The 17,598-nt window shown below is 38.0% G+C and overlaps 1 protein-coding gene across 5 annotated transcripts in view; it reads left to right on the plus strand.

Moving 5' to 3' along the window:
- The window catches only part of Ect2l (epithelial cell transforming 2 like), a 94,231-nt gene that overhangs the window by 46,417 nt on the left and 30,216 nt on the right, over window positions 1-17,598 (plus strand). For 4 of the 5 annotated variants that reach the window (XM_048798948.1, XM_048798940.1, XM_048798962.1 and 1 more), the window contains 6 exons: window positions 3,705-3,957; window positions 5,293-5,461; window positions 6,500-6,641; window positions 8,856-9,024; window positions 11,080-11,208; window positions 17,087-17,179. In XM_048798948.1, coding sequence (XP_048654905.1) covers window positions 3,705-3,957; window positions 5,293-5,461; window positions 6,500-6,641; window positions 8,856-9,024; window positions 11,080-11,208; window positions 17,087-17,179 — 955 coding nt within the window. The remainder of the gene's footprint in view (window positions 1-3,704; window positions 3,958-5,292; window positions 5,462-6,499; window positions 6,642-8,855; window positions 9,025-11,079; window positions 11,209-17,086; window positions 17,180-17,598) is intronic. The other variant, XM_048798960.1, reaches the window with a different exon arrangement.

Genomic DNA, 17,598 nt, shown 5'->3' on the forward strand with positions numbered 1-17,598 from the left:
CTGGCTCTTTTTTTTTTTTTTTTGAAAAGCAAAGTATCCCTTTTATTATAATTTCTTTTTACACAACCTTTTAACTGGCTCTTGATGGAGAGGTCACAGGCACAGCCCACTATGAGCCCTGGGCTCACAGAACCTCAAAAATCTCTTCAGAATTCAGGGTAGTGTTTGCACAATGTATTGTTTTTGTCTTTTGACATTTAACTTTTGTAGGTCCTTACACTGAAGGTATATGTTGTGAAGAGAATATGGTGGCAGCAATTTCTTTCTTTCTACGGTTTGACAATTTTTGATGGATTGATTGCAGTACTGGGAGCCTCACATATGTTAGGAAAGCACTCTACTGCTGAGCTCCATCCCCAGTCTGCAACCTCTTATTTTAAACTGAAGTATTAATTTTGTTTATATTTGTATATATTCTGAAATATTTGGATTTAAATACATCGTCTTACTATTTATTTTTTAGTTTATTCTGTGTGTTTTCCCTCTCTACATCTTTCTTTGGTTTAACTTAATATTTTAAATATTTTTTGACTGCAAGTTACAAGTTCTTTCATAGTTACCACAGAGACTGTAGTAAGCACCCTTTGTTATTTTACCACTTCAAGACAATGCAAGAAACTTGGAACTCTTTAATTTCATTGATCCCTTTCTCAGTTCTGTGCTTTTGTTGTCAAGTATAATGTGTGTGTGTGTGTGTGTGTGTGTGTAACAAACATACAATTGTCCTTGAGTTCACAGGGGATTGGTTCCAGCACATCCTTCTCTCCACACAGATACCCAAATCCATGGCTGCCCAAGTCACTTATATAAGATGATATAGTAGTGTAGTAGATACACTATAATTCTCCTATTTTAAATCATCTCTAGGTCATGTATAGTATCTAATAACCTGGTATTCGCCAGTTTTTCATTGCAGGGACAAAATACCTGAGAAAAAATTTAAAAGGAGGACACATTAGTTTTGGCTTATGGTTCCAGAGGTTCCAGTCCAATGGCCAGCACCATCGTTTTAGGCCTGAGGTTGAGGCAGAACATCATGTCAGAGGAGCATGGTGTAGGAAAGCTGATCCGCTCATGGCAGCTGGGAAACAGGGTGGAGAGGGGCAGGAGACAAGATACACTCTTTAAAGGCACCACCTCCAATGACCTCTTCCTCCAAGTAGGCCCCACTCACTACAGTTTACCATCTTTCAATGATGCCATCAAATCATGAATCAATCTAGTAGATCAATCCATTCTTGATGTCAGAGGCTTCATGATCCAATTATTTCCCCAGAGTCCTACCTCCAAACATTGCTGGATTGGAGATCAAGCCTTCAACCCATGAGACTCTGGGAGACTTCCAGATCCAAACCATACCATGGAGAGCCATCTGTATATATAAACTTTATGTGTGTATGTGTATGTGTGTGTGTCTAACTATATAATATAATATAATATAATATTATATATATATTGCAATATATGTATATATATAACTATATATAATAGGTAATATACCTCACAAAACTTTATTACTATTGTTTTATAAAATCAATATTTATTTATATGTAACTACCTATTTATTTTTTCTGTTGCTAACTTCTGACATCTCTGAGCTCCTTTTAGGATCATGTTTTTCTGAATTTCTTTAATATTCCTTTTTAGTGTAGGTCTGTTGCTGATGATAAAGTTTTCTTAATTTTTGTTTGTCTACCAAGTATTTATTTTATCTTTATATTTGAGGATATTGTTCACTGGGAATTTGAATTCCAATTTGGCAGTTAATTTATTTTTATTTTCTCTAATTAGTTATACATAAAAGTGGAATGCATTTTGACACATCATGCATAAATGAAAAATAAATTCTCATTCTTGTGCTTGATGTAGTATCACAATGGTCGTGTAATCATTATGCACATAGGGTGGCAGTTAATTTTTATAGAACTTTGAGAATGTTCCATTGTCTTCTGGCTTCCACAACTTTTTCTTGAGAAGCTGGTTTTATTGTTATTCCCTTAAAGATATTTTTTTCTCTTGTCTCTAGCTGCCAATCAGACTTCTTTCTCTTTTATTTTCAGCAATTATATTTTGATATACTCGGGTATATATGTGTGTTGATGTACCTATATGTATACAGCTTTGTATTAGTATTTTGCAGTGAGTTGTTTTTTGTTTGTTTGTGGTGCCTTGTGCATTCGAGGTAAGCACTCTACCAACTGAACTATATCCCCAGCCCTTGCAGTTTTTAATCTCATATTTAGTGTTTTTCATCTGTGTGTTGTCTCTTCATATATTGCTTCTGCCCCGGTATGTCTCTTTTGCTCTTGGGATTCTGATACTAATGTTAAACTGATTCACCATGCTTTATAAGTTCCATATTTTGTTATATTCATGTTCTATGCTTTTAGCTTTCCACATTTAAATCCAGATTTTTTTTCTGACCCATCTTTCAGTTTACTAATTATTTCTTTAGCTGGAATCTGATCTTCTCTTAAACCTCATTCACTGAGTTTTAAATTTCAATTATTATATTTTTCAGTTCTAGAATGTCAATGTACTTCTATTGCCAAAAGTTTCCACTTGGCCATTTATATCTTCAGATATATTAATTACAGGGTGTAATTTTTCAAAGTTTCATAATTACAATGTTTGGCTCTCCTGAGGATCTCTCTATGGTTACTAAAAACTAAAGAAGAAACAAACAATCCTTGTCTTTTTCCATGTTCTGGTTATTTTTGTTTAGGCACTAGATACTGAGTATAAAACATTGATGTGATAATTTGAATCTCTAGATGATGTTATTTTCCTCCAAGAGAATTTACTTTTGCCTCTGGCATATGGTTAGGCTGGGAACGGATCATGTAAATCCAATCAGAGAACAAACTCTTTCAAAGCTGGCTTTTGTTCTTGTGATAGGTTGTCTAATTTTGCATCATTTTTTCTGAAAGGGTCTCTCCTGAAGGCCTGGGGTGGTTACCAGTGCTATTCCCTTTACTGAGCCCTGAATTTTACTTGTCTCCTTTCTTTCTTATAAAAATCCCTAAAGTTCTTTATAGCTTCTAAATCTTTCAGCCATAATTTTCTTCTCAGCTTCTTAGCCTACTAAAATTTACTTCAGAACTAGAAAATGCCTTGAAGTAAAAAGTACTGACAAATATCAAGCGTATCTGTCTGGTTTTCTCTCTCTTGAGGTCTTGGTGGCAAGTCCCTTGTTCCATTGATAGCTCTATAATGCCTTCAAATAATTGTTTTTGAAAAATGATGTTTTGTCTAAATGAGTGATTAGATTGAATCCCATGAAATTCGCTGTTTGCATGTGTCAAAAATGGTTGCATATTGCAATATCATATGGTTCAATCACAAGTGTTCTCGTGGGAGGGTTGGTTTGGAACAAACCACTAGGATATTGCAGGAAATTGAATTGTATGACTCTAAGTGTAACCAAATGCAATGGGAACACTGGAAGAGTGTCACAAATATGACCAATACATATATCCATCTGTCATATAGATATTCTTTTCTACCAAAGAATTTTTCCTATGGAGTAAGGTATGCTTCTTATTTCTCAGGGTCAAGCTGAAATGTCAAGTCAATTATACCAGAAATCTCAAATGTAACAAAAAATATTGTCTGGATACCTGAAAATGTTATTGCTAGAAAACTATTTTTTAAAAATTTTATAACTCATTGTTCTCTTTTTTTATTTTTATGATTTTTTGAAGGATTGCTTATGGATGCCCAAATGTATTAAGTTTGGATGGTTTCTGCCCTATACACCAACAGACAACGAGTATGGGGCTTGGAAGCGCCATTACATTGCTTGTGTGTCCAACCTAGATTGGCTAACTCCCAGGGAGGCCGCTGCTATTTATGGGACACTGAATGAACCCAAAGCAGAGGACGAGGAGCTTCAGGAGAGACAGAGAGAAAAATGCCTAAGGAAAATAATTTGGGAGAAAATTGCTCTACACAAGAGTGAGTAGCATTTAAAAACATTGTGTCTTACTCAAGTGTTGTAGAAACAAATGGATTTACAGACTGATTCCTACAGAGGAGGATAGCTCTGTCTTTCTGGAACAGCCTGCGGGGTCTTCTCTCATGTATGCTCAGGGCCAATTCTTTTTCCTTTATTGTGTATTTCAAGTTAGTGGGTAACAAAAACCAAAAGACTTTAGATGAAATATATAAAGTCAAGAATCAGCACCTCCATCACTGTTCCTCTCAGGTTTTTAAGACCAAGAACAAGGAGGAGAAAGATATACACACTGAGAGTCAAGGAAGAGCTTCAGGATGGAAGAGCTGGGATTGATGCTAAAAGAGGAGAAATAAAGGCCGGGGTTGTGGCTCAGTGGTAGAGCACTTGCCTAGTCCATGTGAGGTACAGGGTTTGATCCTCAGGACCCATAAAAATAAACAAATAAAATAAAAGAGGAGAAATAAAAATGGGAATGGAAGCAGAAGGAATGGCAGTAAAAAAAGTTTCTTAAAAGGGCAAAGAGAAAATAGGAATGAAGACATATTTTTAGCTAAGTCCTCTAGCCTGTACAGTGTGTTTGATCATATATATTTTAGTTGTAGGTGGACACAATACTTTATCTTATTTTTATGTGGTGCTGAGGGATCGAACCCAGTGCCTCACACATGCTAGGCAAGGGCTCTACCACTGAGCCACAACCCCAGCTTCACATAATTGCTTATTTTAAAAATAAGCAATTAGCTAGTCATAGTTGGTGCACGCCTATAATCCCAGTGGCTCAGGAGGTTGAGGCAGGAGGATTGTGACTTCAAAGCCAGCCTTAGCAATTTAGTGAGGCCCTAAGCAACTCAGGGAAACCCTGTCTCTAAATAAAATATAAAAAGGGCTGGGGATGTGGCTCAGTGGTTAAGCACCCCTGGGTTCAATCCTGGTATATAAATAAATAAATAGATTCAACTAGACAGATTTGAGTTCTCCCTTTCCCCGCCCCCCTCCCCCCACTGACTCATCCTCTGGGGAGATTGTAACAAATGGGAAATTGCTTGGAACCAAGAAAAAGGGCAGAAATGGATGGGAAGTCTATAAATTGATGACCTGCTCTCCACAAGAAGAGTTCCTTGTCTTCTGTGCTTTTTTTCTTGACCTGAAATGACTGATAAGTCACAGCCACAGTGCTGTAAGGATGAGAAAACCTAAGAGTGTTTGCAAATGGCTGTAATTGTTGTCATCTGGAATACTGCCCTGATATAGCTTTATTGATGCCTTTATCTATGTTGACTTGGCTGGAAGAAGCTTGAAGTAAACAGCTGAGCCTGCTGGTGTTTGTTTTCCAGAGGAGTTATTCAAAGTTCGACCCCCTTGGGTGACTGGAACATGCTGCTCCAGATTGTTAAAATCCAAATACCAACCACATCTCTCCCAGACGGTGAGGGATCGAGTGGGATTACATGAAGCTTTGGAGAAACAGCTTGTTTTGGCATCAATAGAAGCTTTGCCCAAACAGTAAGCACATTTCCATCTACTGTTACCCATATAACCAATAATCCATTCTGGAATAATTTAGATAACCTGCAAGGAGCTTCAGTAATTATATGGTTCATATTCTATTAACTATCTATGGAAACAATTATTACATTTTCCAGAACAGTAGTCTTGAAAATGCTGTCTGAAGAGGGAAATGTGTAACACTGAAACCTTGCGTTTGATATATTCTTAACCTTACAATGAGGTTATATTGTGGATGTAGTACATTTTCTGTATAAAGTTTTTGAGTAAAAATAATGTTTTCCCACAAGTGTTTTTGATGGAGCAAACATATCTAAATGGGGTCTACACTAGTCAGCTTTCTGTTGCTGTAATAAATACCCAAGATAAATAAACTTAAGAGGAGGAAAGGTTTATTTTTTGGCTCATGGGTTCAGAGCTCATGGCTCCATGGTTGTTTGGCTGTGCTGCATTGGGCCTGTGGTCAGCACAGTATATCATGGCCAGTGAGTGGCAGAGGAGGCCTGCTGGCCTCATGGAGGCTAGGAAGCAGAAAGAGTAAGGGGCTAGATCCCAATATTTCCTTCAAAAGCACACACCCAGTGACCTAACTCCCTTCCAGTAGGCTGCACCTTCTAAAGCACTTGTCATAGGGTAACGTTGGGGTCGGGGTGGCTGTGGAGAAAATAGAGACAAGACTCAGAGACCCCTAAGTCTCAGAAGGAAATTTAAAATTTCTTGATTGCTCAGTTTTAACCCCTAAGTATATCATCACATTAACTTTAAGGGCCCAACAAAAGCCATAATGTTTCAAGACCTTTCTAACATCCCAGATGTGGGGAAGAGGAGACCTAGGAGGACAGATGTGACTCTGCTCTGCCAGCAGCCCAAGATGTGACTCTACTCTGCTGCTGTCCCCCAAGCCACAGGGAGAGTCTGAGACACAGAGGCCAGGTGCCCCATGCAGTGCAGCTGGAGTTCAGAGGACACAGATGCTTACTTACCAGAAGTCAAGAGAAGAGCAGTAGTTCACTCACCCCTTCTCTTTCACTACAGAAGCAATGTTTCTGGAAGTCATCCATACCCTTTATTATCAAAAAAGAAAATCTGGCATGGAGTTTCTCAAAATGATGACAGCTCTTCCTATGCTTCCCAGCTACATGTCATCATCATATCATCTCGGATTCCTGCGTATGAGGTACAGACTCTTGTGAGGCCAGCCCTTTCCTGAATGGTCATTTTTCATCTACATAGAGGGTGTGTAGCAAGGTTTTGGCCACGATGTGTACGAAAATGATTCATCTCCTAAATGGAAAATTGCCTGATCTAAGTGGAAATTTACAAACCCCAAACATTTTTAAAACCGGAAACAATAAAGGTAACCATAAATCAAACTAACTTTGAAAAAGCAGTAGACAAACTGACTTGCATTTAATAGGTGTTCAGAATATTCTTATTGAAATGAATCTGTTGCACTTAATCCAAAAAACAGCATGATGATTAAGACTTATTTAAGATCTTCTCTGGAATTCCCAAAGATTTTAATAATATTACATAACCACCATCTCTCAGAAGAAGAATGTAAGAAATCGCATTCTTTGATCTAGTCCATGAAGGTACCAATCAATTAAAATATGCTTTATATATAATAAACTTATATTTTAAATTTTAGTATGAATACAAAAAATGAATATGTAGAAGACACACTTATTTTTTTTCTTTTTGATATACGTTAGTATTCAGACTTATCACAGTTTGACTTAATGAGTTTTTGACTTTCTCATACAAGGCATGAAAGCCAGAGACATTCAGTAGAAACCAGTCTTTGAATTTTGAATCTTGATCTTTTCTGGGGCTGGTCACAAGTGGTATGATCCTGTCTGGCAATGCCAGGTGGCAGCAGCAGGGAGCCACAGCTACCAGTCAGCCCTGCGATGGGGATCACAGCAGGCTCTGTGTGCTGTGTGTGCTGTGTTGTTGGACGGGCATGCTTGGTAGGTTAGAGGTATGAAATGAAATGCAGTTTTGACGTGGGATGTTTTCAACTTACAGTGGGTTTGTAGGGGTGTAACTCTGTAAGTTGGCGAGCATCTGTATATATGGATGTGTTTGTATTAATACACACAAAGAGATGAAGAGAATCACATTCAGCAGGCTACATTCATTGGCCTATTTAGAAAGTTTACCAGAAAGTTCCTATTTGTAACAAAATGGCTGCTTTGAAGATGTGAAATTGCTTTTTTAGGGCATGGAGGAAGTGGCTCTAATCATTGTCAGCCGGTGAGCTTAGCAGGTCTATGAGAGAATAAGTTCAGAGCTGTGATCTGCGTGTGTGCCACAAGTAGTTCCCCTAATGCTAAAAAACCGTACCGTTGGCACAGAGGATCATTGATGACCCCTTTCCACCTTCCAAATGCCACCTGTTTTCAAGGTCCACCTACAGTTTACGATCTCAGAAGTATGCCTATATCATCCTAGTCCACAAAAATCTCTACATTTTCTATATTTCTGATAATGACTCAAATCAGATTTGATTTCTTTGTGGTAGTTAATAAAATATTGCCTATTTTATCTGTGTGCACTAATAAGTTGGTCAAGTCCATTTCCCTGTTTGTCCTCTTTTACGTAAGACTATGGCACAATTATTTATTTGACTATGAATGTTGGGGAGTTTAAGTAAAAAGTGGAACATAACCACATGGTAGTTCTCTGGTCAGTTGAACTGAATCAAGAACATGGCATGAGGTTTTGGAAAAGGCAGCAGCTTTAATGACTTCTCAACCTGTCTGACACTATGAATTAACTTTATCACGGTGAAAAGTTTGCTTGGCTATTGAATTAACAGCATTTTTTAACATTGATTTAAGTGGGAAATATTTATAAACTGATATTGATAATTCAAAAATTCATAGTGAAAAGGAAAATTTAAATCCAAGAAGTTCATTGCAGTATTGTATGATCTCGATTTTATCATTTTTAAGTTATATATGTATATGATATATTTATATATTTTATATACATTTTAATATATATGAGTATATAAAATACATAAATATATTTTAAAATATATATTAATATTAAATATAAATTAAAATACATATGTATATATTTGTGCATAGAGTGTACAAAGGTAAAAAGACTAAAAGAAAATAACCTAAATTGTTAAAAACATGTATCTCTGAGTGATGGAGTTGCAAGTATACTTAATTTTCTCCTCTTGTAATTAGAAAAGGAGTACAATAATTTTAAAGGGAATCAATTAAGAAGGAAACTTAGCTTCTTCCTTCCATGATTTCCGAAAAACAAAAACCTCCTTAGCAGTCACAGTACATTATATATCCATTATAATTCTCCTATTAGTAAACATTCTAAAATAACAGACCCTGGTCCTGTAGCTGTGTTTGTTTTCTAGATGGTGGTGGACAGCGTGAAGGCAGGTGTGATTTCTGTGGTCTGTGAACACGGCGGCATGACCTTGGAGAGCCTTCTCTACCTCATGGGGAAAGCCCTGCAGGGGCGGAAGGCACAGAGCATAGGAATCCTGAGTGATGGAGATAGCAGAGAAATCAATTTACTTCAAGGTGGGACTGGGGATTGGTGAAGAACAGCCAGACAACTTTGCACTTATGCAGTGTTTGTCCACTGAATAACTTTAATATTAATTTTCAATTTGCTAAGAAGTGTTGATTTTAGCTTAAGAGCATACTCACATTGTTGCGAAATAGCTGTCCAGAACTTTTTCATGTTCTCAACTCAAACTCTGTGTCTACTCAACAATAATTTCAATTGTGACTAATTCTCTTCCCTTCTCGTAATCCCTGGCAAACATCATTCTACTGCACTTTAGATTCCTCCTACAAGTGGAATCACATTTGTCTTTTTGTGACGGATGTATTTCACTTAGCATAATGTCCTCAAGATTCATCCCATGTTGTAGCATGTGACAGGATTTCCTTCTTTTGAAAGTGAATAATATTTCATTGTATGTTTATGCCCCATTTTGCGAATCAGTTTGTCCATCCATTTGTTACTTCCATATCTTGGCTGCTGTGAATAGGGGTCTGCAAATATCTCTCTGAGTTTTTGCTCATAATTATTTTGGATGTGATTGCTGGGTCTCCCATGGTAGTTCTATTTTTGTTTTGGTGCTAGGAAGTAAACCCAAGGGCCACTTTACCACCGAGCTGCCTCCACAGCCTTGAATTTTTTTGAAACATGGTCTTGTTAAATTGCTGAGGCTGATCTTGAACTTATGATCCTTCTAATTCATCTTCCTGAGACATTGAGATTACAGGCATGTGTCACCACACCTGGTAGTTCTATTTTTAATTTCTGGAGAAATCCCCATATAGTTTTCCATGGCTGTTTTGTCAATGTGACATAAGTGTTTCAGTTTTTCTAAATCCTTAATTTGTTCTTTCCTCTCCTTTTTTTGGGGGGGAGGGTGAGTCGTGGGGGGGGTACTAGGGATTGAAGTCAGAGGCATTAGATAATTAAGCCAAATTCTCAGCCCTATTTTGTATATTTATTTAGAGACAGGGTCTCACTGAGTTAGTTGCTTAGTGCCTTGCTTTTGCTGAGGCTGGCTTTGAATTCGAAATCCTCCTGCCTCAGCTTCCCAAAGTGTACCACTGCACCTGTCTCTTTTCTTTTTTTGAATAATACCCATCCTCATTGTTTTTGACTGGCATTGCTCTGATATTGAGTGATGAGTGATGTTTGGCCATTGGTGTCTCTATCGATTTATCTACCTATATCTATGTATCTAAATATGTCTACATATATATTTTTGTGTGGTACTTGGGATTGAACCCAGGGGTATTCTATCACTTAGGTACATACCTAGCCCTTTTTATTTTTTATTTTGAGACAGGGTCTCATTGAGTTCCTGGAGCTGACCTCAAACTTGATATTATCCTGCCTCAACCTCTCAAATTGCTAGAATTATAAGCATGTGCCACCATGCTAGGCTAACAGTCACCCTTTTAGGGGCTGGGGAGAAATGATGAGTTTTAGAAGTAAATTTCTAGTTTCTTTTCTCCCTTATAGAACTTGAATTCTCCCCTGCCTATACCTAAAAAAGGATTTACTGTCATCAAATATTCCATCCTTGTGGTTTGAGGGAGGAGGGAACAAGATGATCAAAGATCCAGCTGGTAGGAAATTCACAAAATGGTGTAGTGAGTCCCTGAATCACTTCCCAGGAAGTGAAGCAGAGGAGAGTGGCAGTTAATGTTTGGTGACTCTGGGAGCCTTACATCTGCTCTGAACTACTTATGTGTTGATTGATAATTGTGGGAAGCATTTTGACTTTGGAACTTGGTTGCAAGATCCCAGGACTTGACCGGCTATTCCCTGTGAACTCTGTGTGAGCCTGGTGACTCACACCGCTGCAAGGTGGAGACAGAAATGCAAAGCCCAAAGCCAAAGCACACCATGTCCAGTTGTTCCACAGTGTGAAGGACACTCTGCCATGGGGGTGTCCAGTGGCATCTTAGTGGCCTGAACGTGGTGCAGCATGAAGTCCGGAGATCTTGGTCTTATGGGCAGATGTTGGCTTTTTGAATCTGTGTTTGCACACTGCTGTTCATGATAATTTCACAAACTAATATGACATTTTGATTTGTCCCCCTCAGGCTATAAAATTGGTATTAAAAATTTACTGAGGCCTGAAGTGAGAGACTTCTGGGAGAAATTAGGCAGCTTTGTAGCCACCAAAGAAGAAGGGGGTCATGTGGACTTATTTGTGCCTCTTGGAGCATCAGGTGAGCTTTTGACATACCATAGAAAGAAGTGGTCACACGTACTTTATGATGTTCCTCTGTGAATTTATGAAGTGCTCGTAGAGCAAATGATTCAGTCACACTTCACTTTTACTTTTCTTTATATGTCATATACCCAGGAAAGAAGGGTTTGGGGATAGTGATCAGAATAACCTGTCTCTGCAGAAATAGTCACGTCTGGTAAGACTCAGCAGCATCATTTCTATTTATTCTGGAAACAAAAATCAGTATCCATAATATGGGGGAAGGTACCTGGCCAGCAGAGGAACAATTATCAACAGTCTGAGAAAAACTGCCCCTTCAGTGATTAGAATCTTGAATGAACATGACCTTGGTGACCAAGGTCCTGGACCTGAGTCTGCCCATGCTGTTTGTTAGCTGTGTGGCCACAGGCAAGTTTGTGGCTGTTTCCTCACACAGAAATTAGGAGTTAGTAACTTACCTGACCATAAGGACTTGCAAATATAAAAATAATATAAATATTTTGGGCTGTGGCTGTGGCTCAGTGATAGAGCACTCACCTAGCACATGCAAGGCGCTGGGTTTGATCCTCAGCACCGCCTAAAAATAAATAAATAAATAAATAAATAAATAAATAAAATAAAGGTATTGTGTTCAAATACAAGTAAAAATATGTTAAAAATTATAAATATTTGCATAATAAAAATTAAAATAAATAGATAATATTAAAAACAGTGAAGTGCTTTATAAAAATAAGCATGGTTGGTGATCAGTAAAGTGGCCCACCTGTCTGGAATTTATGAAGCAGAGAAGAGGAGAGGGAGCATGAAATTAAAATTTCTCAGAATGCTTCTTATTTGTCATTCTTGAAAGTACTGTGAGTTTTGAACCTTTTTTTTTTTAATACTGGGGATTGAACCCAGGGGCACTCAACCATTGAGCCACATCCCAGTCTTTTTTTTGTATTTTTATTTAGAGACAGGGTTTCACTGAGTTGCTTAGAGCCTTGCTAAGTTGCTGAGGCTGGCTTTGAATTTACAGTCCTCTTGCCTTAGCCTCCAAGGCCACTGGGATTACAGGTGTGCACCACCACACTCAGCTTTAATCCTCAAATTTCACAGGACTATTTAATACATGCAAAGGGAAGGAAAAATGAAAAAGATGGAGAGGGATAAAAAATGAAACAAAGTGCTGGGTGCTGAGTGTGGTGGTGCATATCTGTAATCCCAGCAACTCAGGAGGCTGAGGCAGGAGGATCACAAGTTTAAGATCATCCTCAACAACTTAATGAGGCCCTAAGCAACTTGGTGAGACCTTGTCTCAAAATAAAAAATAAAAAATGATGGGCTGGGTTCAATCCCCAGTACCCCCCGCCGAGATGTACAAAATAATGTACAAAAATTATAAATAACTACCTCTGTAAAGTTATCACACACACACACACACACACACAATGTGAACCATACAGAAAATATATATATAGAAAAATATATATAGAAAAACCTAGGAGGAAATGTACCAAAATATTGGCAAGCAGCATCCATTTCTATAGGTGCTTTACAAATTCCCTACTTTAGAAACCACTTTCAAAAGATAGGTTACAAAGGACATGGATGGTTTGATCCCACTGTTTAAGACATTTGTGCATGAGAGGTGGACAGGGTGGTGATGGTGTATGGATAGAAAAGGGTCTGGAAGAATGTGTACACAATGCTAATAGAAATCAAATAGAATGATAGCTGAGTTTTTATCTTTTTTTAAACTTTTAAAAATAATTAGTTTGTCCCTATATTCTAGAACAAAACAATATTACTTTCATAATGATAAAAAAACAAACAAATTTTTGTGGTGCTGGGAATCAAACCCAGATCCTTGTTGATGCAGGGCAAGTGCTCTACCACTGAGCTACAATGCCAGCCTACAAGAGCAAAATTTTTAACTGGAGAAGAAGAAATAGCAACAATATGGAAAGGTGAGGAACAAAGAGAGGATTTATCAATATAAATATCATCTTAAGTTAAGCTTAATGATACCCCCCAAAATACATTTCTTACATTTTGGGCCCTAACAACATCCCTAAAATTCTCATCAAATACAATATTTCCTAGATGAACCATTGAAGACCCACAAATATCTGTCCTCCAAAATATGCCTCTTCCCATCTTAAGTATCACTTTTCCCCCCCTTGCTAAGTTGCTCAAGCTGGTCTTAAACTCTTGGGATCAAGTGATCCTCCTGCTTCAGATTCCTGAGCATCTGGGACCACAGGTGCCCCCACCACACCTGGCTTCTGGCATCACTCTTGAGCTTATTATCCCCATGAGCTGTGACTGCAGCAGTTGTCTCTGATTCCCACTTCTAAATCATGTGCTCAAATATTCCCACTTAGCAATTCTTTTCCTGAAGCCCTCAAGTCCACACACTCCCACTTTTCCCTTCTATTGCCTTTCTGTTCTCCTTGGTCCCTCCCTTGATGAACTTGGATTTAATGATCCCACATTTCAACACAGCCTTGCAAAGATTTGGAACTTCCTTGCCTCTTTCTCCTGGTAAATACCAATGCTGGCTTACAATAAACCATGGGCATACACTACTCCCACTTGCATTAAAGCAGCTGAAGATGGTTGGGGAAAGTAATAGCATTGTTCTGACCAGTCCAACTCTACTGGGATGACATCAATATCAAGTGTGATAGCAACACTGATGAGCAATCTTTCCATACTTCCTTGGTAGATTCATTGTCCCACTCTTTGAGATGACAATTTCATCCTTTCTCTCCAGGCAGTCTTTCAAAACCCATCTCTTTGTGTTGACCTTGCCTCTTATTTTCCTAAGAAAGCTGAATCATTTGGAAACTCCCTAATTTTCCTCCCACCACCTTCCCCCACCCTGGTCTTCATTCTTACTCTTCCCATATTTTACCATGGAAGAAGGGCCCCTGCCCAAAGATCGGCTGCTCACTCAATACCTCATTATCACTCTCCTGTAGACTTTAATCCCACACTCAGATCCTTCCCCAGAGCCTCAATTCTCCCTCTGTCATATGCTCCCTAAAAAATCAGGAGCATCTCTAGCATCTCCCTGTCTTTAACAAAAAGACAAACTTTCCCTCATCATTTTTTAAGTATAGTCACCTCAGTGATTCTCAAACTTCAGTCTATCTATGAATCACTTGGAGGGTTTGTTAAAATACACATCAGTGGGCTCCACCCTAGAGTTTTTGGTCCCATCAGGTCTTGGGGCTGGAGGATTTTTATTTCTAACAGGTTCCCCTGAGATGTTGCTGCAACCCCACTTTGTGACCTACTGATCTATACTGATTGTCTCTTCTTTACCCACTTCTGCCTTTTTGGAAGCTAGAAGTGACTTTCATGTACTCAAATCCCAGTGGTCCCTTCCTTCTCATCCCTTGCTTAGACTTCTTGGAAGCATTTGATGCAGAGGAACATGCCTGCTCAAAACACTCCTCTTGGTTTCTCTAATACCATGCTCTCCTTGTTTCCCTCCCACCTCTGACCTTTCTTCTAGGTCTTCTTTGCTTGCTTCTCATTTGTGGATATGTGTACACAACCGTGCCTGATTTTTATATAGCTCATAGAAGAGTAGTGGATATACGATAAATCACATATACTTAAAGTGTATGATTAGATAAATTTTGACTTGTGTATTCCTGCCCTGTGATCATAAAATAGTCAAGGAGATGAACATGATCATCAACCCAACATCAACAATTTCTCTCCTGCTTCTCCTCTCCCCAACCTGAGGCCACTACTGATATACTTTTTTTCCCACTAAATATTAACTTACATCTTTTATAATATTCTATAAATGGAATCATGTAGCATATATTTTTTTGGTCCAACTTCGTTCAGTGAGAATAATTATTTTAGGTTCATCCACTGAATGCAATCAATGGCTCATTTCTTTTTACTCCTGGGAATTATTACTTTTCATGGATACACCATAATCATAGACAATGACAGATTATGTAGGTAACTTCAAAATCTATTAACAGATAGACACATTCATTTATCTCTTGATATAAATTTGAATTCTTTTTTGTTTCTGGCTTTTAGGATTAAAGTTGCTGTAAACATATGCTTTCATTTCTCTTGGATAAATATCTAAGAGTGGAATGACTGGGTCACATGATAAGTGTGTGCTTCACTTTTTTAAAAACAGCTAAACTATCTCCCAGAGTAACTACTTATTTATGCCACTTAACATTTCCAGTAGGAATATATAAGAACTCCAGTTGCCCAATGCTCCAGTACTTGATCTGGTCAGCTGTCTTAACTATTCAAATGAATGTGTAGTGGTATCTTGTTGCATTGTGGGGTGGGTATTGGGGGTTAAACCCAGGGGACCTTTACCACTGAGCTACATCTCCAGTCATTTTTGTTTTTAATTTTGAGACAGGTTCTGCTAAGTGGCATAGAACCTCATTAAATTGCTGAGGCTGACCTTGAACTTGCAAGCCTTCTGATTCAGCCTCCTGAGTTACTTGGGCCTTGGGCCACCGTGCCTGGCCTATCTCATTGTATTTTTAATTTTCAGTTTCCTAATGACTCATGATGCTGAGCATTTTTTCATGTAATTATTTACCATTCACTTACCTTGGTGAAATTTCTGTTCAAATATTTTACATATTTGAAAAACAATGTTGTTTATTTTCTTCTGTCTGTGACTAATATTTTCCTTTTCTGAATGGTTTCATTTGAAGAGTAGAAGTTCTTAATTTTGATGAATCAAATTTATCATTTTTAATTTTATAAATCATGCCTTTGGTGTCATATCTAAAAACTCTTCATTTAACCATAGGTCATAAAGATTTTCCCCTATGATTTGTAGGACTTGATTTATAGTTTTAATTTGACAGGTATGTGACCCATTTTATTTATTTATTTTTTAGTAGACTATGAGGCATGGGTTAAGGTTAAATTTTTTTACCATATGTATATCTAAGTTTTCCAGCACCATTCCTTTTAAAGACTGCTCTCTCCACAGTGATTTCATTAGCATATTTGTTGAAGTCAGTTGACTCCATGCATGGAGGTCCACACTTGGATTCTGTACTTGAAACGTTAGCCGTCAGTAAGTCAGAAGCATCTAAACTTCCACCTCTCTCATCTTGTTCCAAACAGTAATTGAACAGTTTGAAGTAAATATTTACTCTTGGTCCACAAAGGACTAAAATGCATTACTCGTTACATTATTTTATTCCAAATGATTCAATCTATACACTAAATTCAATAATCTGATCTATATGCTGTGTCATTGAGGTAGGGAGGAAACTAAATTTTGGCCCTGTATTGATTTGTATTTTAATTATGTCTGTCCTCTTACAATGAGAACTCTCCTTTAAGTCAGACTATTTTAAAAAATATATGTAGCTTTTCCCTGTCTTTGGGCTGAGAATTCCAAATTTATAAATAACCACTGTGCCCAGCTCCTTGCCCTCTTTCCCCACTCTACTGTTTAGTCTTCATGAACTAAAGGGTTGAGCTTCAGTGTTAAGGGGTGAAACATAAAGTGTTTTTTTTTGGGGGGGGGGCGTACCAGGGATTGAACCCAGGACACTTGGCCACTGAGCCTCTTCCCCAGCCCTATTTTGTATTTTATTTAGGGACAGGATCTCACTGAGTTGCTTAGTGCCTCGCCATTGCTGAGGCTGGCTTCGAACTCACAATTCTCCTGTCTCAGCTGCTGGGATTACAGGTGCACTACCATGCCCAGCTAAACATGAAGTTTTAATGGACTATTTAAAGGCAGGATTTGAATCGAAGGTGACAACTCCTAGTGAGTTTTCTTGGCTGAGCCCTTTGTGCTTCTAAGCGGTATTTAACAATACCTGGTAAAACCTGTGAGTAAACTAATACAAGTATTTTTGGCTATGCAGAGGCAGGCATAGAAGTGCTCTCTCAGCTGTCTCAACTAACTGGCACATTCTTTACTGCCCCCACTGGGATTGCAACTGGCTCTTACCAACACAGTAAGTGCTTATGACTGGTGACTATGCCCAACAACATACACCGACTCCAGGATCACTAGAAGACAAGAACACTTGATAATCATGCCGTGGCCAATGTCAACATCTGCATTTCATCCCTTCTCTAAAGGAATGCTATCATTCCACAAATTATGTAATTTCATATCACTGAGTCTTTTGTTTAGAGGGGATTATTTATTACAAATATTTTCCTTCAAGAAATCATTTACAAAATCTTGGTTGAAATTATCACCAGCAAGAGTTAAGCAAGATGTATAGTTGCTGATCTAGAAAAACAATAAGTACAAATAATAGTTTTTCTTGGTAAAATGTAATCAGAATGCATTTCTTTGGAAAAACAAAACTGTAGCTATAAGGAGGTGTTAACAGAGTCCCATTTAGATCCCATTTCAGTAGCATTA

Source organism: Marmota marmota, unplaced genomic scaffold (genome assembly GCF_001458135.2).
Source record: "Marmota marmota marmota unplaced genomic scaffold, marMar, whole genome shotgun sequence".
NCBI lineage: Eukaryota > Metazoa > Chordata > Mammalia > Rodentia > Sciuridae > Marmota > Marmota marmota.